General features: G+C 44.9%; 1 protein-coding gene across 1 annotated transcript in view; it reads left to right on the forward strand.

Moving 5' to 3' along the window:
• Positions 1 to 25,341, forward strand: part of LOC309548235 (hydroperoxide isomerase ALOXE3-like) — a gene marked incomplete at both ends in the record, with an annotated part of 173,004 nt that overhangs the window by 118,299 nt on the left and 29,364 nt on the right. The window contains one exon of the mRNA XM_082248187.1: positions 24,749 to 24,920. Within this exon, the coding sequence (XP_082104313.1) occupies positions 24,749 to 24,920 (172 nt within the window). The remainder of the gene's footprint in view (positions 1 to 24,748; positions 24,921 to 25,341) is intronic.

The raw sequence follows: 25,341 nt of genomic DNA on the forward strand, positions 1-25,341 counted from the left end.
TTAGACATTTCTAACACATAGCATGTACACAGCAAAAATGACACCCCAAAATACATTCTGCCACTCCTCCTGAGTATGGCGATATCACATGTGTGACACTTTTCCACAGCCTGACCAAATGCAGAGGCCCAACATGCAGGGAGCACCGTCATTTCCTGACTTCCCATTACAATTTTGTGAGACACTGTAGGGCACTGATAAGCATTGTAGTGGCACTGATGTGGCATGGATGTGGCCTGGATGAGCACTGACGTGGCATGGATGTGGCACTGATGAGCACTGATGTGGCATGGATGCGGCACTGATGTGGCATGGATGTGGCACTGATGAGCACTGATGTGGCACGGATGAGCACTGACGTGGCATGGATGTGGCACTGATGAGCGCTGATGTGGGATGGATGTGGCACTGATGAGCACTGATGTGGCACGGATGAGCACTGACGTGGCATGGATGAGGCACAGATGAGCACCCTGACGTGGCATGGATGTGACACAGATGAGCAGTGACATGGCATGGATGTGGCATTGATGTGGCACGGATGAGCGCTGACGTGGCATGGATGAGCATTGACGTGGCATTGATGTGGCACGGATGAGCACTGACGTGGCATGGATGTTGCACGGATGAGCACTGACGTGGCATTGATGTGGCACGGATGAGCACTGATGTGGCATTGATGTGGCACGGATGACCACTGACGTGGCACGGATGAGCGCTGAAGTGGCATGGGTGTGGCACGGATGAGCACTGACGTGGCAAGGATGTGGCATGGATGAGCACTGACGTGGCATTGATGTGGCACGGATGAGCACTGACGTGGCATGGATGTTGCACGGATGAGCACTGACGTGGCATTGATGTGGCACGGATGAGCACTGATGTGGCATTGATGTGGCACGGATGACCACTGACGTGGCACGGATGAGCGCTGAAGTGGCATGGGTGTGGCACGGATGAGCACTGACGTGGAAAGGATGTGGCATGGATGAGCACTGACGTGGCATTGATGTGGCATGGATGTGGCACTGACGTGGCATGGATGTGGCACGGATGAGCACTAACGTGGCATTGATGTGGCACGGATGAGCACTGATGTGGCATGGATGAGCACTGACATGGCATGGATGAGCACTGAAGTGGCATGGATGTGGCACGGATGAGCACTGACGTGGCATGGATGTGGCACAGATGAGCACTGACGTGGCTTTGATGTGGCACGGATGTGCACTGATGTGGCATGGATGAGCACTGACATGGCATGGATGAGCACTGACATGGCATTGATGTGGCACGGCTGACCACTGACGTGGCACGGATGAGCACTGAAGTGGCATGGATGTGGCACGGATGAGCACTGAGGTGGCATGGATGTGGCATGGATGAGCACTGATGTGGCATGGATGAGCACAGATGTGGGATGGATGAGCATGGATGTGGCATGGATGACCACTGAGGTGGCATGGGCGGGCACAGATGTGGGATGGATGAGCATGGATGTGGCATGGATGAGCACTGAGACAGCATGGGCAGGCACAGATGTCGCACAGATGAGGCACGGATGAGGCATGGATGAGCACGGATGAGGCATGGATGAGCACGGATGTGGCACGGATGAGCACTGAGGTGGCATGGATGGGTATGGATGTGGCATTGATGAGCACTGAGGTGGCATGGGTGGGCACGGATGTGACACGGATGATGCATGGATGAGGCACGGATGATGCATGGATGAGGCACGGATAATGCATGGATGGGGCACGGCTGAGGCACTGATGGGGCACGAATGAGGCACTGATGGGGCACGGATGAGGCACTAATTGGGCACAGTTGAGGCAGAGGAGGCGTGCAGCTGCAGGTTCTCTCCTCTCCTCGCACGTTGTACCGATTGCTATGTACAGCGTCCGAGGAGAGGAGAGAAATGAACCGGACATGCGCCGGTTTGTTGTGACTTGATCGCTCTGTCATTGGACGGAGCGATCACGTGGTAAAGGACCGCTCTCATTGGCCCTTTACCACGATCCGTGATGCGTCGGGTCCACGGGACCTGGCGAGCACAGACACTCTGGTGTACGCCCTCCCAGAACTATACAACCACTTTGCGGCCGTATTTTTACAATGGGAAGGTCGGAAAGTGGTTAACCACTACTCTTTGAATTCTATCTTTTAGCCAATTTTCTATCCAATTACAAACCGATCTTTCCAAGCCAGTAGACTTTACCTTACACATTAGCCGTGTGTGGGGAACTGTGTCAAACACTTTTGCAAAATCCAAGTATACTACGTCCACAGCCACCCCTCTGTCCAAGGTTTTACTTACCTCCTCATAAAAAGAAATCAGGTTTGTTTGACAACGTCTGTCTTTCATGAATCCATGCTGTCTGTTGCTTAAAATATTTATTTCCAGCAAGAACTCATCTATGTGGTCTTTTATTAAACTCTCCAATATCTTCTGAACTATAGAAGTTAAATTAACAGGTCTATAGTTACTTGGCAAAGACTTTGATCCCTTTTTAAATATAGGCGCCACATTGGCCCTACGCCAATCCAGTGGTACTATTCCAGTCCTTAATGAGTCCCTAAAAATTAGAAACAAAGGCTTAGAAATTACAGCCCTCAATTATTTTAGGATGCGTGGGTGGATACCATCTGGTCCAGGTGCTTTATCCATCCTTACTCTGTCTAAATATTTCTGGACCATATCACTTTTGAGCCATTGTGGATCATTTGGGGCTGTGTCAATACCGTCCTCATTATGGTCATGAGCTCCCCCATGCTGCTTTGTATATACAGAGCTGAAGAAAGTATTTAATACATTTGCCTTCTCTTTGTCCCCAGTCACCCAGTCCTGATTATTTTATAAAGGGCCTACATGCTCAGACCTATGAATAGCATACTGGGGTGTTGGCGCTCATAGCTTATGCAGACAATATTACTACAGCAGCAGATAATAGTCTGTGTATATATGTGTGTCTGTATGGGACACAATATACACCAACAGGCTGGAGAGAGAGGGACCGGGGAAATACAGAGCACAGGGGAGATTAAGAGTCCATGTGCAGGTCCCTGGGGGTGGGGGACATAAAGGGACTATCTGAGAGTCCTATGAGGGGGTCCAAGATGATTCCAGGGGTAGATGGGGGGCACTCAGGGCAGGCTTTCCGGTGGAGTGAAGTCAACTCTGCATAATATAGGATAAAAAAGAAGGGAGAGCGCCTCTGAGTGCAATGAAGGTTTAATATGACAATTAAAAAGTAGTAAAAAAAGCCAGCTCTCTCCCTACTCTCCCTGGACATCCTGGACGCCGCTGAGCACCGCTGATAGCTGCACCACCACCCCGGAGCCATAGATGTCTCAGATAAACGCTACTCTTTTAACCGCCATGTGAGTTACTACTTTTTAATTGTCATATTAAACCTTCATTGCACTCAGAGGTGCTCTCCCTTCTTTTTTACATGCTCAGACCTAACTTTTTTACTGTTAATATATTTTAAGAATTTTTTGGGGTTTGTCCTACTATCTTTTGCAATCTGTCGTTCATTTTGAATTTTTGCGTCCCTGATTTCCTTTTTACATATTCTGTTATATTCTTTGTAACAATTAAACAATGATAGTGTTCCCTCATTTTTATATTTTTTAAAAGCTCTTTTCTTTTTATCTATAGCTTTTTTAACTTTTGCCGTCATGACCTATCACATTTTTGGAGCACCAGGACAATGGAATTACCCACAAAATGACCCCATTTTAGAAAGCAAACACCCCAACGTATATTCTACGAGGCATAATAAGTCTTTTGAACATGTCATTTTTTTTCCACAAGTGTTTGGAAAATATGGAATGAAAATGAAAACATATTTTATTTACACAAACGTGTACATTTATAAGATATTTCTAACACATAGCATGTACATAGCAAAAATGACACCCCAAAATACATTCTGCTACTCCTCCTGAGTATGGCGATACCACATGTGTGAGACTTTGTAACAGCATAGCCACATACAGAGGCCTAACATGCAAGGAGCACCGTCAGGTGTTCTAGGAGCATAAATTACACATATAATTTCATTACAACCAATCACACTTTTGAAGGCCCTGGAGCACTAGGACAATGGAAACCCCCACAAAATTACCCCATTTTGTAAAGCAAACACCCCAACACATAATCTAGGAGTCTAGGCGGCAGCAGATAGGTACTCAGGTACTCTGATGAGCTGCAGACAGGTACTCAGGTACACTGATCGGCTTCAGAAAGGTACTCGGGTACTCTGATTAACTTCAGAGAGGTACTTGAGTATTCTGATGGGCTAGAGACAGGTACTCCGGTAATCTAATGGGCTGCAGATAGATACTCAGCCACTCTGGGCTGGAGACAGGTACTTGGGTGCTCTGGGCTGGAGACAGGTGCTCGGGTACTCTGATGGGCTACAGAGAGGCACTCGGGTACTATGATGGGCTGCAGAGAGGTATTCGGGTACTCTGATGGGCTGGAGACAGATACCCGGATACTTTGATGGGAAGGAGACAGGTACTCTATTGGGCTGCAGATAGGTACTCAGATACCCTGATGGGCTGGAGACAGGTACTCAGGTATTCTGATGGGCTGCAGATAGGTACTCTGAAGGGCTGGAAACAGGTACTCAGGTACTCTGATGACAGGTACTCGGGTACTCTGATGGGCTGGTGACAAGTACTCTAATAACAGGTACTTGGGTACTCTGATGGGCTGGTGACAGGTACTTGGGTACGCTGATGACATGTTCTCGGGTACTCCGATGGGCTGCAGAGAGGTACTTGGGTACTCTGATAGGCTGCAGAGAGGTAATTGGGTTCTCTGATGGGCTGGAGACAGGTACTCGGGTACTCTGGGCTGGAGACAGGTGCTCGGGTACTCTGATGGGATACAGAGAGGTACTCGGGTACTCTGATGGGCGGGTGACAGGTACTCGGGTGTGACGAGACCAATCTTGCCCCATTGCATTGGAGGAGCCTGGTTGCCCGCCTGCTGCCTTTGGACTATGGACCAGGCTTTAAAAGACTTTGTTCCCCTATGTTTTAGCTGCTACACTCCAAATTCCTTTAAAGAGGTTGTCACTATGTCTGCAAATTCAATGTGTATTAGCTGCAGATTGAGGGGGGGGATTGTTTCCAGCAGCCCCCTCCTAAAGAATGTCTACTGATTAACTCAGTGCTTTTGTCTAAAATAGGACAGTATGTTAATAGAGTCTGAAACTATTGATAAGCATGTTAATGAGCTCACCTGGCTGTAATTACACAGTCATTGTTCATGTGGTATTCTCAAAGTATATATAAGTGTGTGTTTCTTGCAATAAAAGAGTAGAGAGTTACTCTTGATCAAAAACCTCACTACAGAGCCTTGTCTCGTACTTGGGGGGGAATTATTGATGTGCTTCATGTATGGCGGATTGGAGTGGTCGATAGCTGTCCGGGTGTTTGGGAGTGGATTATCCTAGACGACTGTAACCCCTTTCATACTTTGGGGTGTCGTAACAATTGGTGGCAAGCGGCGTGATCGTTCCCACAGCCAGAAGGACAGCTACAGGAGACACCATTCCGTGGATTTACAAGTTGGGGGCAACGCATGTCTCAGTACAGCAACCCTTAAAGCAACAGGATGGAACCAGCAGTGGAGTACAGATATTCTCTGAAAGAATATGACCGTATGATGTGGTTACGGATGAGCTTCTTCGGACCCAATCCACTGGAGAGATCCAAGCGGTTCGCAAAGAACTTAGTGTTCGGGACTCTGCTAGACAGGGCAGAGAGAGAGGGCCAGCTGGCACGTTGGGAGGAACTCCAGCGGCAGGTACAGTTAAGGGAAGAGGAGAACCCAGTCTCCATTCCCCAGCGGCAGCCTGATTTATTGGGAATTGGGAGCTCAGTCTCCATCCCACAGCAGCAGAGTGTCCTGCAGAAAACAGAGAGCCCAGTCTCCTTTCCTCAGCAACAGGACACTGTATTGGGAGCAGAGACAGTCGGTCTCCCTCCCCAGGGGCTGGAAGTATATTTGGGAGAGGAGCTTGTTACCCCCTCTCCCCATTGGCAGAGTGATATCCAGGGAATTGGGAGCGCAGTCTCCATCCCTCAGCGGCCGATTGACTTACAGGGGGCAGACACGGTTGGTCCTGTCCCCCAGCGGCAGATTGAGCTATTGGGAATTGGGAGCCCAGTCTCCATCCCACAGCAGCAGCTTAACATACCAGGGGGAGACAATAAGCCCCCCAACAGTGCAGATGGGACCGTGGTCTCTGCACTCACAGCACAGGGGGTAGGGACAGTCGGTCCTGACCCCCAGCAACAGGGCTGTTTAGCCAAAGGGAAGACAGTCGGTCTTCCGCCACAGCAGCATGGTGGTGTATCTAAAGGAGAGACAGTCGGTCTCCCCCTCCAACAACCCGTCTCCAACCAGGCTACTTCTGTGGTAGCGCTGGCACCAGGGCAGAGTACCGCTGGTCTCTGCCCACTCAGCAACCCACCAAGGCAGTCTGCCAGTCTCCCACACAGCCAAGGTGAGGCACCTGGACATGGACAAATTTCTCCTCTACCCAGGTGTAGTGACCATTTATTGTGGGTGGGCTGTACTGTGTTTTCTGCTTTGTGGGTGGGCTGCTGGACTAACGAGGGCACTGACCGGCAGGAGGTCAGGTACCCTGTTAGTCTTTTTGGAAAGGGGGAGAGATGTGACGAGACCAATCTTGCCCCATTGCATTGGAGGAGCCTGGTTGCCCGCCTGCTGCCTTTGGACTATGGACCAGGCTTTAAAAGACTTTGTTCCCCTATGTTTTAGCTGCTACACTCCAAATTCCTTTAAATAGGTTGTCACTATGTCTGCAAATTCAATGTGTATTAGCTGCAGATTGAGGGGGGGGATTGTTTCCAGCAGCCCCCTCCTAAAGAATGTCTACTGATTAACTCAGTGCTTTTGTCTAAAATAGGACAGTATGTTAATAGAGTCTGAAACTATTGATAAGCATGTTAATGAGCTCACCTGGCTGTAATTACACAGTCATTGTTCATGTGGTATTCTCAAAGTATATATAAGTGTGTGTTTCTTGCAATAAAAGAGTAGAGAGTTACTCTTGATCAAAAACCTCACTACAGAGCCTTGTCTCGTACTTGGGGGGGAATTATTGATGTGCTTCATGTATGGCGGATTGGAGTGGTCGATAGCTGTCCGGGTGTTTGGGAGTGGATTATCCTAGACGACTGTAACCCCTTTCATACTTTGGGGTGTCGTAACATCGGGTATTCCAAAGACAAGTACTCGGGTACTTCAATGACAGGTACTTGGGTACTCCGATGACAGGTACTCAGGTACTCCAATGACAGGTACTTGGGTACTCTAATGACAGGTACTCAAAGTACCTAAGTACCTGTCATCAGAATACCCGGGTACCTGTCATCAGAGTACCTGAGTACCTGTCATCAGAGCACCTGATGGACTGGTGACAGGTACTCTGGTACTCTGATGGGTTGGTGACAGGTACTTTGATGGGCTAGTGACAGGTACTTTGATGGGGTAGTAACAGGTCCTCTTTATTGGGGGGGGGGGGCAATCAGTGTGTTTTAGGGTGCACTATAATCGGTAACTAGCTGTCACCGTGATCTCGTCCTCGCACAGGATCAGTGTGTGAGGAGAACACAGTAGCAGCTAGTTACCGTGGTCTCTGTTGACATTCTGTGACCGGCTGTGATTGGACACAGCCGGTCACGTGGTAAAGAGACATTTTCATTGTCTCTTTACCCTGATCAGGGATGGACTGTGTCAGAGTCACACTCTCCATCCCCGATCGCCACGCTGCGGGCCCCCAGGGGGGGTGGGGCGGGAGAGCAGCGGGAACGGGCGGACGTCATATGACACCCACCCGAATTGACGGAGTGTTCCTGTCGGCGTCATTTTACAATTGTGGGTTTAACTAATCATTTTCTTGGTTTAATTCTCCTTTAAGATGCGTGGCAGGGTGTGTGTGTCCTATGCCTACATACTTTTGCTAATAGGTTCCCCTCGTTCCCATCTCAAAAAGTTGTGAGGCATGATTTATTGCTTGAAGAACAATAAACAGGAGATGGGATAGGGCATGGGATACTTCAAAACACTGCACAGTAACAAGAGGACACTTTTCTCTAACTTTCCACCCCAGGACAGAGGGAATGGCCAGTACTAGGTGACCCTATAAAGGCCACTTTAGTCCATAGCTACCTATGGCACTTACCTCCCAAAATGCACAGTCATCAGGAATCACAATTCAAGGCCAGTACTCACACAAGTCCCTAGGACAGCTGCACAACTCTTCCAGCTTCTTCTGGACCTGGTCCAGTGAGGAAAACAATTCTTCTCCAGACAAGATCTCTATGATGAAGTCCCACAGCCAGCTCCTCAGAAAGATCACTCCAAGCTCTCAGCTCTACCACAGCTGCCATATAAATCTCCCTCCCTATGTTCTGAAAACCTCTTCCAGAGGCAGGGGGAAGCAGTCAAACTCTCAGCCTGTGAAACCCTGAACAGACCAGAATAAATAATCATGTCTCACTTGATTACAGATGAAGCAAAAAACATTTTTCCTAGCATCCTACGCTAGGAGGGTGCTACATCTATGATAGCACGGAGAAGGGTCAACCATAACTTCAGGAAAAGCAAAAGTCTTCCCTTGTATTGGACTGCGCTAGACTGGTCCCTGCAGCCTCTTCTTCCTTGCACGTTGGCAATTAGAGGCCCCTGATGTAATTGTAAGACCAATGCAGGGGTCATAGTCTACTGCCACAGTGTAGGGGAGCACCATTTGCTGGTGGAGCGAAGAATCAAGTAAGTAAATGTGCTTATCCCCACCTTGTAAAACTTCCCATTCAGTTAGAAATAAAGGCAAAACATTTGTATTTATATATATAAAAAACATTATCAATCCCTTTTTTATAAGTGATCACATACCCTCTATTCTCAGCTGTATAAGGAGTGCTGGGGAGAAGAAACAGCATACACTGGTCTTCCCAGAGAATGGCTGGGCAGAGCGGGTGTCAGGTGAGTCTGATCATTGGAGGAGAGCAGGCTGAGTTCTCAGCACAGCCAAAAAACTGACCATGTTGTGCTTTCATGCCTAATGTGGTCAGTTTTAAGAAAAAAGCAGAGGGACTGGCAGAAACACCCAGGATTTCACACGAAGCAATACAAAGAGAACAGGATACTCTTCATAAAAGTACATGGTACAGCAGGCACATATCAGGAATATAAAATGTTGGGTTTACATATTCTTTAAATTTCCAGTGCAGGTGCAGCCCTGCTACAAGGGAGGACGTTTACTTTACTCATAGTTTAGCTTTAAGCATAGGACTATACTGGCAATTAAAAACGCAAAAATGGTTACAGCAGCAATAAACAAAAAACAAAAATGTAATATATTGCAGCTTACCAATCATTAGACCTGTTGGTTGCGATAGTGTTCATTTATTAGCCTTTTTTTCTCTATAATTTTCATCTGGTAATCTGGCCAGTAAAGCCCCGTACACACGCACCGATTGTCGGCCGAACGATCGGCCGTCTTTTGTCCAGTGCTGTCGTGTTGGTTGAAATGTGCTCTAGACTGCACACGAATTTTGTCGGCCAACAACAACCAACTTCGGAAGTGATGTCATGTGATGGTTAACTTTCCGTGTGTTTTTTCTTCTCTGAGCATGCCCAGTCTTGCTCATCTGGCTTTTGTCGGCCGAAATCTGTACTGACTGACGAACAATCGGCCGTTCTGGTGTTGGCCAACAAAAATTTTATAGCATGCAGACCAGATTTTGTTCGGCCGAAAAGTCGCAGGCGGTCGATCGGACGTTGGCCGAATATTAACGGCCGACAATCGGTACGTGTGTACGGGCCTTAACACTCTTCCTGTCTTTAGATGTCTCCGCTCTATGATGGAGCAATGGAGACACCTTCCACACTAGCATTGTCAGTCTGGGTGGAGTATGGAGAGTGTTATTTTCTGTGAAAAATTAGGAAAAGACTGCGCATGATCAGAAACAATAAACAACAAAACAAAAAAGCCTTTGTCGTACGAGAATTTGCGTATGAATTTTGGTTCATCAGTTCCGATTTGCTGTGAAAAATGAGGAAAATTGGACGATCGTTCGCCCGATTTTCTTATAGTGTGTACCCCACTTTAGACTAGCAGCGTCAGATGGATTTGACTTGTAAATTAAAGCCAAACTCCAGTTAACACCTCATAAGCCATTACAGCAACCGTTTTTTGTTTTGCCTTTTGGGATAAAGATTTTACATAAATGAATAAAAACTGATCATCGTAGGACCCCCCCCGTGGTAAATAGTTTGTCTCAACTCTTTAACTGCCATTTTGCCAGACAGCTTGGTCTGTTTAGGGAAATGAAAAAAAAAAAAACAGATCTATTGGTCAATAATTCAGGTAAAAAAAAAAAAAAAAAGGAAAAAAACCTAAAAAACAAACAAAAAAAATAATGCATCACATCTTAGAAATGGTACGCTGCGATAAATAACATTTTTGCTTTTGGGTTTACTATCGCTTTAAATCTCTCAGTGGCAAATAGATTAGATGTGGCTATGTGGCTACACCCCTCTACCACACCCTATATATCTATATGTGGTCTTTGGTTCCCAGTACACACTTTCCTCTCCATTCTGCTGCTAGGTAAGTAATCAGACCTGACAAGGCCAATAAGCATGGTTTGCTTGGCTACCAGAATGTTTGATGTACTTGGCTGGTTTAAATTTGTTTGTTAGAATTTATTTTACTATTCGGTGTTTTTGAGAATAACCATGTGTAAAGATTTAACTGCTGTGGGGGGAAAAAAAATATTTAAATTTAAATAAATAAATATATATTATACCATTGAGTGGAGCCACCACTATAAGTGTAATTAAATCAGTGATATACTTAAGCACTGGAATCAAACAAGACTGCCAGTTAAACTGTAGCATACAATGCCATGTGTATACTTGCTCCAGGCTGTATATTCATACTGACAGTAGTTCAGTATTTTTTTTAATGGTTACCTTTTGAGTGGAACCACCACCATATGCTGTTTTAAATGGCTGATAGACCTAGGCATTGAAATTTAAGCAGCACATAGATGATTTCACTTTGGAAGGCAAGAAAATGTCTAAATTTCCCCATTAACTCATTCAGTATTGATGGGTAATCCCTCCTGCAGCATTGTTTTCTGGCATGGGGGGGGGGGGGGTGTGTGCAGATCACAATGATTACTACTAGCAACTATCCCCTCTGTTCACCAGAACTAGTGTCCCAATTGGAAGCTTCCTCTCTATTACTTTTTCTGGGGACAGTCCAAAACTGTGGCTTTTCTTTTACTATCACTTTCCATGATGGTAAATGGGGTGAATCTCCCTAATGGGGACACCAACAACAATAAAGACTGCAAAGGTGTTCTAATCATCTCCACGCTATCCAAAACTTAAAATGTTTTGACTTTAGTTATAACTTTTAAGACTGCCAACAAAACTGTAGCATACAGGCTGCAAATCCAATGTTGTCTTTACATGGCCCTATGTGGCTTTACCATATGTTGCAGCCATTGAAACATGGATGAGTGAGTTTGGGGTGGAAGATCTTGGCTGGCCTGCACAGATTATTGAGCTTAACTAGATTTAATAATTTTGGGATCAATTGGAGCAGAGACTGCAATCCAGGACTTCTCGTCCAACATCAGTGCTTGACCTCTTAAATGTGCTTCTGGAAGAATGGTCAAACCTATCCATAGACACACTCCTAAACCTTGTGGACAGCCTTCCCATAAGAGCTGAAGCTTCAAAGGGTGGGCCAACTCAATATTGAACCCTACGGACTAAGACTGGGATGCCATTAAAGTTAATGTGCATGTAAAGGCAGGTGTCCCAATACTTTTGACAATCTAGTGTATGAGGTCAACGCTTATATTCCGTGGGGGACAAAAATGTCACTTCTCCCAGGATCAGTGCTGGAGATTACTCCGATCAACTTCATATAGCAGGTTCCTCAAACTCTTTACACCCCACAAAGTACAATGGAGGTGCAACACAATACACAGTGAGGTGAAGTCCTATTTTTAGTCCTGATGATGAAATGCTTTCTTGCATTGCTTCCCATACATCTACATCACACAGCTGTGCGATTCCTTAAATGCTGCGCATAAAAAAACTTTGTTCCTAAACATTTAAGAACCACACAATCTTTGCATAGCTCCCAACTGCCACTATTTTGGAATCTTTACAGCTTTCTTCCGCTTGATTTGATGTCCACTACTACAGCTTTTGGCCATTAGGTGTGCAGGGGGGGGGGGGGGGGGGGTGTCCAAGGTGTGCCTGGGCACACCTGAATGCGGTGACAATTTTTCCCCTACTGCCCAGTCTCTTCTCCCCTCCCCCCTGTGTACTGCCCACCACAGTGCTGCTGGCTTCCCCCCTCTCCTCTCTTGTGGCTACTGTTCATAGCTGAAGCGTATCAAACTATTTTACTTCCAAAGTGTTAGTGTTACTAAACCCAGAACCTGCACTCACTATATCTGGTCTCCCACAGAACATGGAAATGCAAATATTTTAGTAAATATAAACTGATGCCTTTTCTCATCAGCAGTATATGGCAGTCTTGTGCCTTGTATCAGTTCCTTGTAAAGCTTGTAGGAGTTTTCATTCTCCCCTGATGCCCTGTGCTGATCACATGCATTCTCCTAAAGAAAAAAAACTCTAGCAATACACACCAAACTGCATGTGCAGCCTTCCCCTGGCTCTGTAAATATCAAGTTATTTTTTGGAGACAGTAGAAAGGGAGGATCGGAGAAGACAGGATTAAACAGTCATACACCATTCAAATGATTAACCCCTTAGGTTCCACAGTAAGTATAGGAAGCATGCTTTACTGAATTAACACTGATTTTACTTTTGTGGGTTTAGTAACACTTTAACTATGCTTTAGTTTGTGAATGAATAGGAAGCTGCTCAGCACAGAGCACTTCCTATTCACTCACTGTCTGACACAACTGAGCTTTGGGTGCACACCCTAATGCAATAGACTGCGCACACCCATGACTTTGGCCTATCCATTGCTTCCAGGCCTTTTCTGTAACAATCAGTATTTTTTGCTAAAAAATTACTTGGAACCCCCCAAACATTCTTTAACTTTTTAATTAGGGAAATATATAATCAGCGCTCAACTCTCAATGAGGGGGACCACTTACTCTAATTCCAATGTGTATTGAACAGACGTGTCTTAAGATAATAAATAGTGGTCAAATTTAATAAATGTGTCAATGAAAATATGTCAAAAAAATGGGGTGTATAAAGTGATTATAGAATGAATAGATATATACAATAATTCAAATGAACATCCAATCGAAAGTAAACCAAGTGAATACAGTGCAATGCTGAGTGACTATTCATGCAAAACAAAATCATGTGCAGCTCTTATATGATCAGATAAACACAACATGAGCAAAGTGACCGAAATAAAAACACCTAAAAATATAGCAATGATGTGCTAAAAGCGTGCTACAACAGTCCATAAAATGCATATAATCTAAAAAATACACATGATAGTCCCAAATAAAGTGAATAAAGTGCAATGTGCCAAAAAATTCTTCTATATATGGTGGTCTTTCCAATCAACTCTAAAGGTGAAATGTGCTCTTCAAACACAGCAAGGTGAGTGTGTCCCGGTGAGCGCACAATCCAGACACCGAGTGCAGTGGCCGCTCACCTCCACAACACTCGGATTGAGCGTTATATATAAATATCCTGGCAACCCTTTCAACTCGTTCGCCAACAGCCCAGCGTGCTCCAGCAGCAATGGATCAAATAATGGGAATATAGCAGCATAGGAAGCTCAAAAATGCCTTAGTTCCTGTATTGGTGCTTAAAAAGAGAGGCTCTCATGGTGCAGAAACGTAGGGTAGTATTTATTAAAAAAATAGTAGTGCAGGCTACTCACATTACAGAAGATACAACAGTGCAGACAGTGTCACAAACCGCCGATGCGGTGCGATCCGAAGCTTCCGGTCACGGCCGAAGACCGGAAGTGACGTCGGTACGGTTTACCCTGACGCGTTGCGCTACGAACACCTGTAGCTTTCTCAAAGGGGGATCATATAAGAGCTGCACATGATTTTGATTTGCATGAATAGTCACTCAGCATTGCACTGTATTCACTTGGTTTACTTTCGATTGGATGTTCATTTGAATTGTATATATCCATTCTATAATCACTTTATACACCACATTTTTTTGACATATTTTCATTGACACATTCATTAATTTGACCACTATTTATTATCTTAAGACACGTCTGTTCAATACACATTGGAATTAGAGTAAGTGGTCCCCCTCATTGAGAGTTGAGCGCTGATTCTTTAACTTTTTAATTGCGTTGTGATCAGTGGGGACACTATCAGAATCAGCTGCTTGCTTGGAGGAGTTCCACATCGGTTTTTTTTTTTTTTGATTGGGAAGATCCGCCTAATCGCTTACCTCAAAATCGCACATAAGTTTATTTCTATATATTTCCCTAATCGTCTTTTAGGACAGCCACCTCTGGGACCTTGGCTCCTCCTTTCACAGGAAACAGTCTTGGCTTCAAGATTTAGGCCCCCTCCTACCCCACTGGACCAACCGTTTTGGTGTTTCCACTGATGGGGAGACATTGCTGGGAACCAGGGTTGATCAGCTGGGGAGGCTGGGCCAGAGGGTGTGGTGACGGCACATTCGGTGGGGGCGTGCACTTCCGCCAGGGCCGCAGATTCTGGTTCCAGCTGCGGTCTATGGGAGAGGGCCAGGCACTGGCTGGTGTGAGCCTGTAACCCTGGAGGGGTCAGTGAGCAGCTCAGAAAGGCGAGACCACCACAATCCCCAGCGGGAGCTGTCTGAGCAGAAGTGGCTTAGACTGCTTCTGGCAATGCCAGCACCAGCCACTCAAAGGTAAGAGGAACCCTGGGGTGGGTGTTCCCTTTCTGTATTACCCGATAGCTCCACAGGTGTGGAACCCTCTTGGTAGTTGGAGGGTTAGGAGGTGGTTTTAGGACTCTGGTGGTGGTTGGTTCTAGGGTTACTCCCGGTGACACACAGCGTCGATGCATTTTGCAGCACTGTGGGGATTACCACCACAGCTCCCAGGGGAGGCACATGCAATGCCCTGCGTCCACAGGACCGCACATTGACAATTAGTCACCTTGTAAGTAACAATAGGGTTGGACAACAATTTCCTCCCTTTAATTTGAATGTATGCAATTTTAGTTGACCAATGGATTATTGGAACATTGAACAAAAGTTGATGATTCAGCATTCATTGCCATGGTGTACCCTGCAGACTAATTATAATATGGCAACAATGGAATAATTATGGACTGTGTGGCCTATACGGAGAGCCATTAGTCCCTATACTCTTAATATATACATAATATCAGACTGATCCAAGTGTTTTGATTGTGTTTGATTATACATGAATTGACATTTCATATGTTGTACTTTAATTGCTGGTGTATAGCAATAAAATGTTTTCCTTGTGCATATTTCCCAGCGTTCTGGTTTCCACCTCCATCTAAAAAGTCGCAATCCTTTCCTCTATTCACTGCATAGGAGCAGGCCAGAGGCAAAGGTACCCATGACCCTCTTGAGGGACTAATTCTCTGTGCTGTAACCTGATGGCATCAGTTAAGGCTGGGGACTGGTCTGCACCGAGCCATGTTGCTTGGTTGTCTATACTAAATTTGGCATCAATATGGTGCCCCTTGGCAGAGACTGGGGCCCCAGGTTGTTCTAAGGGGGATGAACCAGCCCAGGTTGGGAACAGCAGGTCAAAACCACCATAGTAGGATTGCACCGGTTATTGGCTAGTATAGAGCAGTCTGGACCACACAGTGAGACAAAGGTTTTAAAAAGGGCTATCTAGCACCTTTCAGTCCATTTTAAACACTGTTTTCAGATCCCACAGCCCCAGGCTAGCCCTCCGCCAGCGCAGCAGAGTGTTGCATCAAATAACCATTACCACAGCGCAAAACCAGTGAAATAAACAAATGAGTTAGCTATAGATATATTACTACTATGCACATATATCCTTGAGCAACACCATACTTTGTGTAATGTATATATGTGTACTATTAAACACAAATCGATATTGGATGGAAAAATTAAAAAAAAAAATCAATGAGTGAAATCTATCACCGAACAAAGTGAGTCCATAGTCCCATACATCTAATATGAGCAAAAATGGTAGTAATGAATTCCCAAAACAAGAGTCCAAAAAACAAAGCATGTATCCAGTGAGTCTGTGAAAAGTGCTCCTAATTCAGGAAATTTGGGCCAATCCGTGACTTTCATGCAATGTGGCTGTGTTCCACACCCCAATGTGAATCTACTTAACAATGTGGACCCCTTAGCAATACTGCATAGGGGTCTAATGAGCTTGGGCTGGTAAGAAGGGGGATGATACTTCCTGTATTCTTCCAATGACCATCACTCAGAATACGGAAAACACTCCAATAGTGTAGTACATTCTTAGTTTTGTTTAAAATATAAGAATTCCACTTACAATATAGCAGATAATGTAAACGTTTTTCATAATGCTGGTAAGAGATGGAGGCAATGTAAGGTTTGTGAACCGTACCGGTATTCAGCACAGTGGCATGCATTCCAAATCTCTTCTGTGTGCCTTCCACTTAGACCAGAAGTGATATTTGCTGAAGGGCCGGAACTTATGTTGACGTATTTCACCCCTCCCAGTGGGTGTTATCAAAGACAAACTTCCACCTCAGTAAATCTTTATAGCCTTGCACTGGAGGTCACATGACCTAATCCTAATATCCTGTTGGGTGTACTTCCTGTATCCATAGACTGGAGTCTATGCTATCCATAAAAAGTATTTAATAGAACGCCTCCTAGAAAACTTATATAAATACAACAAGCTGTAGCCTATAATCTAATCTTTAACATCTACACTTAAATATTGCTAAAATCTTAAGAACAATGGTAAATTAAAAAGGTCCACACTCGTATCTGTGTGCATGTAACTTAACATGCACATTGGACCTATAATATATTCAAAACTAATACTTTATTAGAACAAATGAATATAACTATTTGACAAATTTCTCCCTAAAACCCAAAAAATATACTGAAAGGGAAAATATAAAAATATATATAAAAAAATAAACTATGGAATGAACCTGAGAGAAAATAAAATTAAAATTGAAAATTAATAAAAATAAACCAGACGGTCTTACCCCTCCACTATTGGGGGGGGGGGGGGCACTGGAGGAACAGAGGGCTGTAGTACAGTGTGCTGGCAGAGGTTTCTACTTCCACAATTTTGGGGTGCGGAAACCTTTAGGGAAGTCCAGGCTCTTTTTTTGAACTTGAAGCCTCTAAATCCCTCAAGGCCTGGTAGTAGAACCAGGAAAGGCCTTTTCCTTCAGTTTCAGGCCCTCCCCCTTGACCTATTCCCCCCCCCCCCCCATAGCTCAGTACCCCATATGAGCAGCGCCAGACCAGGAAAAGCCTTCAGCCCGCTATACAAACTACCTTCACTTTCTATCGATACATAGGGGGGAGAAGGAGGCCTATGTCTGGTGTGTCAGTGGTTAGAGCCTCCAGGCACGCTTAGAACTCCATCCCCTATGCATATGTTTAATCTACCGTATTACCATTTACTGTGACTGCACAGTGGGTCAGGTGCTGGTGATAAATCTTGCTGATCCCCTAAGAACTTTGGCTGCATACAACTACAGACTGGTTGGCCTTAAAACTATCCAGAGGGCTTCCCAGATTTGCCAACATTTCCTATATGGGCTTTGTGGGCTGTAGTATATGCCCATGGGCACTTGGAGTCTCAGTTCTGGGACTGGTACCAGTACCAAATTGAGTCTTACAGCGTTGGCTCACTGATTATAGTTACTTGGTGCCTGCAAGCAGTCTTCCTAAGCCAGAGGTATTCCGTTATACTGTATTAGGGATTTGTCCTGACTTGGAACCCTCAACTTTATGCTCCCAGGCCGGACTGCCTTGAACCTATTTGAGCTGCTTAGGCTGAGTGCTGGGGATGCGTGTGTGGCCTGTTTCTGCTGTGTAGTGTGACGTCCGCTTGGTTTTTGGGAGTTTTAGAATTGCGTGTTTTTGGTTGGTTATCTTTCAAAAAATTATATAAAATTTGCTGGTTCTCTGTATACAACTTTTCCTAGGGTGACCTGAGGTACAGTGGACGGGTCTCCACTTCCATCCCTTGCAGCTCTGTGGGTCCAGATGGAAGGAATCCTCGGGTGGGTCGAGACCAGTGTTCTCTTCCCCCTCATTGGTGCATTTTAAAGGAGGGGGGGGGGGGGGGAGTTGAATCAAGGGGCCGATTTCTTTAGCAGGAGGACATTGAGGCCCCCCTTTCTACAAATATTCCAGACTGGGTCATTTTTTTTTTTTTTTTTTTTTTTTTTTTTTTTTAGACTGATCAGCCTTTTTGCTGAAGGTGGCCTCAAAGTTTCAGAGGCCAAGAAATTATTTGGCCATCTTTCTATTCTAATCCTGTTGGTGAACAGGAACGTAACTTTAAGTGGATATAAAAGGTGTCCTACAGTATTTAGATGGCACGAAGGAGTTTAGGAAGTCTGATTCCTATTTGTTTTCAGGGGTTAAAGCCTCTAAACGTTCAATAGCAAGATGAATCAGCTATTAGTCAAGGCTACATAAGTGGGAGGGAGGCCCTGGAGGAGTTTAGGGCTCACTCCAACGGGGCTATGGCGACTTTTCAGATGGAGGGCTGGGGTTACGCCAGAGCAGATTTGTCAGACAGCAAATCGGCCCAGTCTTATCACCTTTGTCAGGCACTACAGGATGGACCGGTTATCTGCTAAGGATCAGGCATTTGGGAGAAAGGTCCTGTAAGCATTGGTCCCACCCTAAGGTTAAGTGCTCATTTATCCTCTTGGAGGTGGCTGTCCTGAAAGACAATTAGCAAAAATAGAGTTGCACTTAACGGTAACGTACCGTTTCAGGATGGCACCGGTGTCCACCTGAAAAAGCTTTTGCAAAAAGTCCATGGTAGGGGAACAGTCAGGAGGATTAAAATTTAGTGTGAAATGTTCTGGTCTCCCCAGCTGGCCAGAGGTACTCTTGAAAGACTGAGGGTCCAGTGGGGCAGGAGGGGCTTAATTGAAGCTAAGGCGTTGCTTTCTGTGAAGGGAGGAGCCAAGGTCTCAGAGGTGGCTGTCCTGAGACTCCTGGAAAAGACTTTACCAGTTAACCTTTTTCTTTTTCTTTAATGTAAAACACACCATGCATAACCCCATTTTTTTTTTTTTTTTTTTTTTTTTAATCATTGACTGACAAACCTGTCAGGCTTTAAAATTGGGCACGTTCTGTGCAACAGTGACAAACCTAAATTTTACTATCCATAGGGGACGCTTTAAAAGCCTTTACAGGTTACCACTTTAGATTTATAGAGGAGGTCTGATTCTGGAATTACTGCCCATGATCTGACGTTCGTGGTGATACCTCATGTGTGGGACAATCAAAGTTTGCACGCAGGACCATAGCACGCATTTGCCAGCACGGGAGGATGGGGGGCACTTTAACTGTAATTTTTTTTTTTCTGCTCTGGTTTCACTTTTATTGCTGTCACAACGAATGTAAACATCCTTGTGACAAGCAATAGGCATGCTACAAGTACTCTTTATGGAGAGATCTGGGGTCTATAAGATAAGTCGGCACTTAAAAGCATTCAAAACCCCAAGATTGGTATTTTTGACTGCTTTAGACTTTTTTAAACCTAGCACTCTCCTAGGTAGGTGCTAGGAAAAACCCATTTGGTGACTTTTTTTTCTGCTTATCACGAGAGCCTGATCTGTTGTTTAGCCTGTCACATGTTTCCAGGTGTGATTTATTAGGTCTAAGGGAATCTCCCCACTGTATATCCAATAAGGGAGCTTGTTGGACTGTGGATGAAACCTAACCAGTAGCACACCAGGGTTTGTCTGTCTCAGTGGGTGGGCATTGCTGCAATGCATCCTGGAATTGGCTAGAAATCCAGAGGGAGCATGTGATAGGGTGTCTTTGGCGGGAAGCAAAGTCCTAGGAGGAGGCAGACGGCTGGTCTCTCCTCCTGCAGGTGTGAGGAAGGTGATTCAGGCAGTCGGCCTATTGAACCTGGTGGGGAGCTGAGCTGCAGAGAATCCAGAGTGCTGACAAGTGGAGCTGCTGGCAGAATCTTGGGGAAAACAGTATCGTGAGTACCAGGAGATCTGCCTAGGAGAGGTGACCACTCCAGAGAAGTCAGGGGATCAAGGAACTGGCTAACACAGTGTATCAGTAAAGGGGGTGCTGTGTAGTTGACCATGAAGATTAAAAACAAAGGGGGTGCCGCGAAGGGCCCTGAAGATGTTCTGCAGTACAGATTACCTCAAAGTTAATTCAATCCTGCGTCACAGCTTATGACAAACAAGCAGTGGCCTAGCCATGACTAGCGTTAGCGTTACTCAGCATTTCCAAGCCGCCCCAGCCTATTATTCATAGTGTGTAAAGTTGGGAGTATTGGGAGTATCCCACGCATTCCCTTTTCCTATCCAAGTTCCCAATAAAAACCAAAGCTACTGGACTGTTTCCTGACTGAGCTAAAACACTTGGGAAAATGTCAAACTGTCATGGTGTTGCTAATGGTAACCCAGGGGAACCCGTAATCGGCAGCTCCCAAGGGAGTAGTGCTACATAAAAATGGTGCCAATGATTTCCAAGTAAACTGGAAGTTGTCATGTCATCGCTTCTGGGTTATATTATAAACAGTTGATCAAAGCGGATCACTGCTTTGCATGGCTGCCTGGCCAGCCAGCGGATGCTCCGGCTGGTTGCTCGGGTCTGGGATGGGGCAGCCATAGAGGGGGGGGGGGGGGGACGGGGGGAGGTCCCCTTTTGTGCTGCTTGTAATGGCAATCGAGCAGCTGGTTAGTCGCACCAATTGCTATTACAAAAGGGCCAACTGACGGCTCTAAACTGTTCCAGGATGATGCCTTCAGCAGGACCTCATCCTAGTATGGCCACCAATAGTCCATCAACGTAAGTGGTTAATTGCATTTCAATTATTTCTAGCCTACTCCTATTAATCAAAGTGATTTTTGAAGATCCTGACACATTTACTTCCTTTCACACCTATGCAGGTTGTGATTGATGCGGTTTCTGGGTGCAGTTTTTCTCATGTGTTTTTCAATGCGGTTTTTATGCTTTTTTTTTTTTTTTCAGGAGAAAAGCGGCAAATGCATCAAAGAAAGCACTGCTTTTTTGATGCTTTTCACCTGTTTCCTTGGAAGTTTATGAATAAGATATGCCTTCAGACAGCAGCAGTCTGAGCATATGATAGAGTTAGTGATCGTGCCACATCCTATTGTTTACTGAATAGAGAACATGGAAGATTGGGAAGGAAGGATTTTCCAGGCACATAAAATAATTAAAATCAATATTTATTCAAATTCCATAAAAAGCAAACAAGAAGGGAAGGAAAAAGAGAGCAAAAAACAATGAGAACATATACAGTATAAAACCGATTTGGGCCTAAATGGCTCACCAATCATCTGTATAACATACAGCAGTTCTAATAGATGTAATTGTGTAGAATTACAATGCTATTAGCCATATCAAAGACTGTAAATACATAATGGCAATCCTGTCAGAGGTCAGTCCAATGGCAGGCACCGTCACACACAAGGTCAGGTAATGGTGACAAAGAGTAATGGTTCAATTGCTCAACATGTTTCACCTCATATAGAGGCTTCGTCTGGAGCCTAATTGTAAGTATTGTAGATGGATTCTGTATATTTGTTATGCAGGACAAAAGTCACCGCAAAATAATTGGTAGTTAGTAACGAAGGGACACTCATGGGCTAGTCAGAGCTTGGTATCATATGAAAAGAGCTGGCCCAGGATTGGTAAGAACCTGGCTGCCACCAAGTACTCAAAATAATGAGAGCATTTCCCTATAACTAATTGGGTTGAACCCATAAGTTATACCATGTAAAAAATGGTGTGTGGATTGCCTTTAACCAGCTCTGAGCTATATGTCCATGGTGTCCTCTCCGGATGGGGAACCGCCACCAAGGGTTCCACCCAATTAGTTTTTTGACAGGTACCCGTTCCCCCGCTTCCGGGAGACAGGGCTGCGGCGCTGTCCCTCGCAGTTTGGCCCCCTCCTCCCCCCGCTGCCGAGCCAATCTGAATGTGCATTAGGGACCCGCCCGTGAAGCCGTAAGGCTTCACTGCTGGGTCCCCTCACTGGCAATGGCGGCAGCACCTGACAGCTGATGGAAACATCGTTGGACTCCAGGACAGGTAAGTGTCCTAATATTAGAAGTAATGCCCCATACACACGTGCAGATTATCTGCAGACTTACCTTTTCTATGTAGTGCAAGGGCCTGCCGGATTGCATACAAATTGAAAGTGTTTAGGTTTGACCTCATATTATATGGTTTTGGCAAGTCTGCAGACTAAAGTCTGCAGATAATCTGCACGTGTGTACGGGGCCTCAGCAGCTACAGTATGTGTAGCTGCTGACTTAATTTTTGGAGGGGAGGCTGGAACACCTTAAGCTAGATAAACACGGATCAGAATTCCGCAAGTTCAGCAGGGACCAGCCAAAAGTGTGTGTGTGTGTGTGTGTGTGTGTGTGTGTGTGTGTGTGTGTGTGTGTGTGTGTGTGTGTGTGTGTGTGGCCCTTGTTTATCAGAAACCATAATTCAATCAGCTGTAGAGTTGATCAGTGCTTTCTGACAGTGGAGAGGCCTTGATGTAAGAATACAATAGTGCAGTGGGGAGGATTCCTCCATCCACCTAGATTGTGTGGATCCTTTAGGTTTTTTTTTTTTTTTTTTCATTCGACCCACTGGCTAAATGAAGGGGGGGGCGGGTACTGTATACCCAGCTTTAGCAGAGACAGATACTGTCCAGACGTCAGACTTTTGATGAGTGAAGAGGATGCCATTTGTGACAGAACCATCCAGCACCCACCTTGGGCACTTCTGTCAAGAATATGAATATATTTCTCTTCCTCCAGTCTGGAACTAGGAACCAGGTATTATAGCTGAATATTGCACCTTAGATACTAGATGATGCCTAGCTTAGGTGCATACTGGAACTTTAGTGAAAACTCACAGGATTTATGAAGCACACAAGAGCAGGTAGCCTGATCACATTATCCTATACATCGGAAACTGCAAACAGGAATATAATTAACATAGCTAAGGAACAGCCAACATAGACATCAATCGAATTACTACATTATCTAACTGCTACAAGCCCAGGTGACTCGGTGCCCACCCAGACAATGTTTTGATTATTCAGAGATTCCACTCCAGCTCAGACTGTCTGGCACGAAGTCCACAACCCTGGATACAGAGTACATTACACATTCATAAGCCTAAACTCCTAACGTCCCACAATGGTTTAATAGAGTAAAGTGGTCACAGAATTAATCACATCCATAAGAGGTGATTGAACAGACAAATGTATGACTTCATTAACACGGGGAATGCACACCTAGGAGACATAGAACGGGGAAGACACCTTAACAATAAACCCAACTCCTTAATGGATTATAGCAAGAGACCTCCCCCCCCCCCCCCAGGCAAACGTCATCCGAAGAGTAATGATCCCTTAAAAGCCAGGGCCCGTAGTAGGCAAGAGGCCACTCTGCAGTCCCCTTCAAGAGCCCCTGTCCTGGTTGGCTCTGTTACACCATTAAGAGCTTGTGGGCAGAAACACTACCACAGCCACCACATAACTTGTAACTGTAGTATTTGGGTGGGTAAGTAGTTCTGTCTGGCTGCATAACCAGAACAAATTGGAATGTGTAATGGCTAAGGTTGTCATATTGTAGAGATGAATATCATGCATATGAACTGTGGGGAAAAATGTGTACTGCGGACTAGGTGAACCAAAGGCATCACTTGCTTGTATATATTCTTGCAAAAAAAAGGAAATGGTGGGATTTTATTTTTAGGTGCCAAACAAAGAAAATGTAACACAGTAAAATATAAACTTTTCACATTTAAGAAGTCCATAAAATAGTAATTTGAGTATCAATATATTAAAATGATCTAAAATCCTACAAATATAAAGGTTGTTATATCGAATGCTTTGCACCAGTCATAGCTGCTTGATGTAGTTATCGCAATACGTTTTGCCTTAAATGCGGCTTCCTCAGAATTTACACTATATAACGTATACAAGCATTAGAGCTCATGTAAAAGCAGTGCAAAAATATACCCATCCAATCGTTGCACCCATTGCGTCCTGGGTGGTATTAGTTGGCCACAGGAGGGATACAAGGATTGGTTTATAAAAAAAAAAAACTTATGTAAAGCTTGATAAATGGCTTGCACAATGGTTTTCCCCAAAATGACAACAGACCTGAGGACCCTATATAAAGGGTCTTCTTTTTGTTGACTCCCATCAGAGATTAAATGTAGCCCTATGGCTGTCCAGGGCTCATGAAGTGTCAACGTGAACAGTGAAGTTTACTGTGCACGGTCCTTCATCCCTGACTGTACTAGAGTTTAAGCTACTAGAAAGCTAAGGTTTTTTTGAAAAATGAAACCAAATAAACTGGTAAAATGTTGGGCTTGCATTTCTCACATGTCGTCAGCTGCAAAATTACATACCAGCAGTAACGTTCAGGCACCAGACTGGTCCAGTGATACTGTAAGTCATAGGTCTGGTCACTTTTTAGTGGTGTAAGATTCTTAAAGATTCTTGTCTTACAGAGCTGGCATGTCATCTCCTCAAGCCATGGGAGTCTACAACCTGAAAGTAGCAACAGGGAAAGACCTGACTGCTGGCACCTATAATAATATCTTTATTGTTCTTGTGGGAGTGAATGGAGAAAGTGGCAAACACCAACTGCCTCGTCACTGGAACAACTACTTGCCTGGATCTGTGAGTGTCTTTTGATATGGTTCAGAGTTATGCTATTAATGTAATACAATTTGTGCATAGCATAATAAGCATGTGGCAAAGACCAGTAATCCATGACCAGAAGTGATTGGTAAGTGTGATTAAATTAGGCCAGATGCTTTGGGGATTGCATGTAATTTTCGCTGCAATATGGAGAATATAATAATGTGCTGATGACCCAAGCCTTGACTAGGCACAATATGGGTTGGGATGTCATGTCTTTTTTAGGGAGAGAGATTAGAATGCTTGTCAGTTTCTTTGCAGTCTGTGCCTCCATTAAGGAGATTCACTCTTTGTCCCGTATACCATTATTAAAAGTAAAAAGTTGTCCCCAGAAAAGTAAGAGGGGACATCTTCCAATGAGGACACCAGTTCTAGTTATCTTGGGGTCCCCAATGAATTC

This window comes from Pelophylax lessonae (genome assembly GCF_965119305.1).
Source record: "Pelophylax lessonae genome assembly, chromosome: 2".
Lineage (NCBI taxonomy): Eukaryota > Metazoa > Chordata > Amphibia > Anura > Ranidae > Pelophylax > Pelophylax lessonae.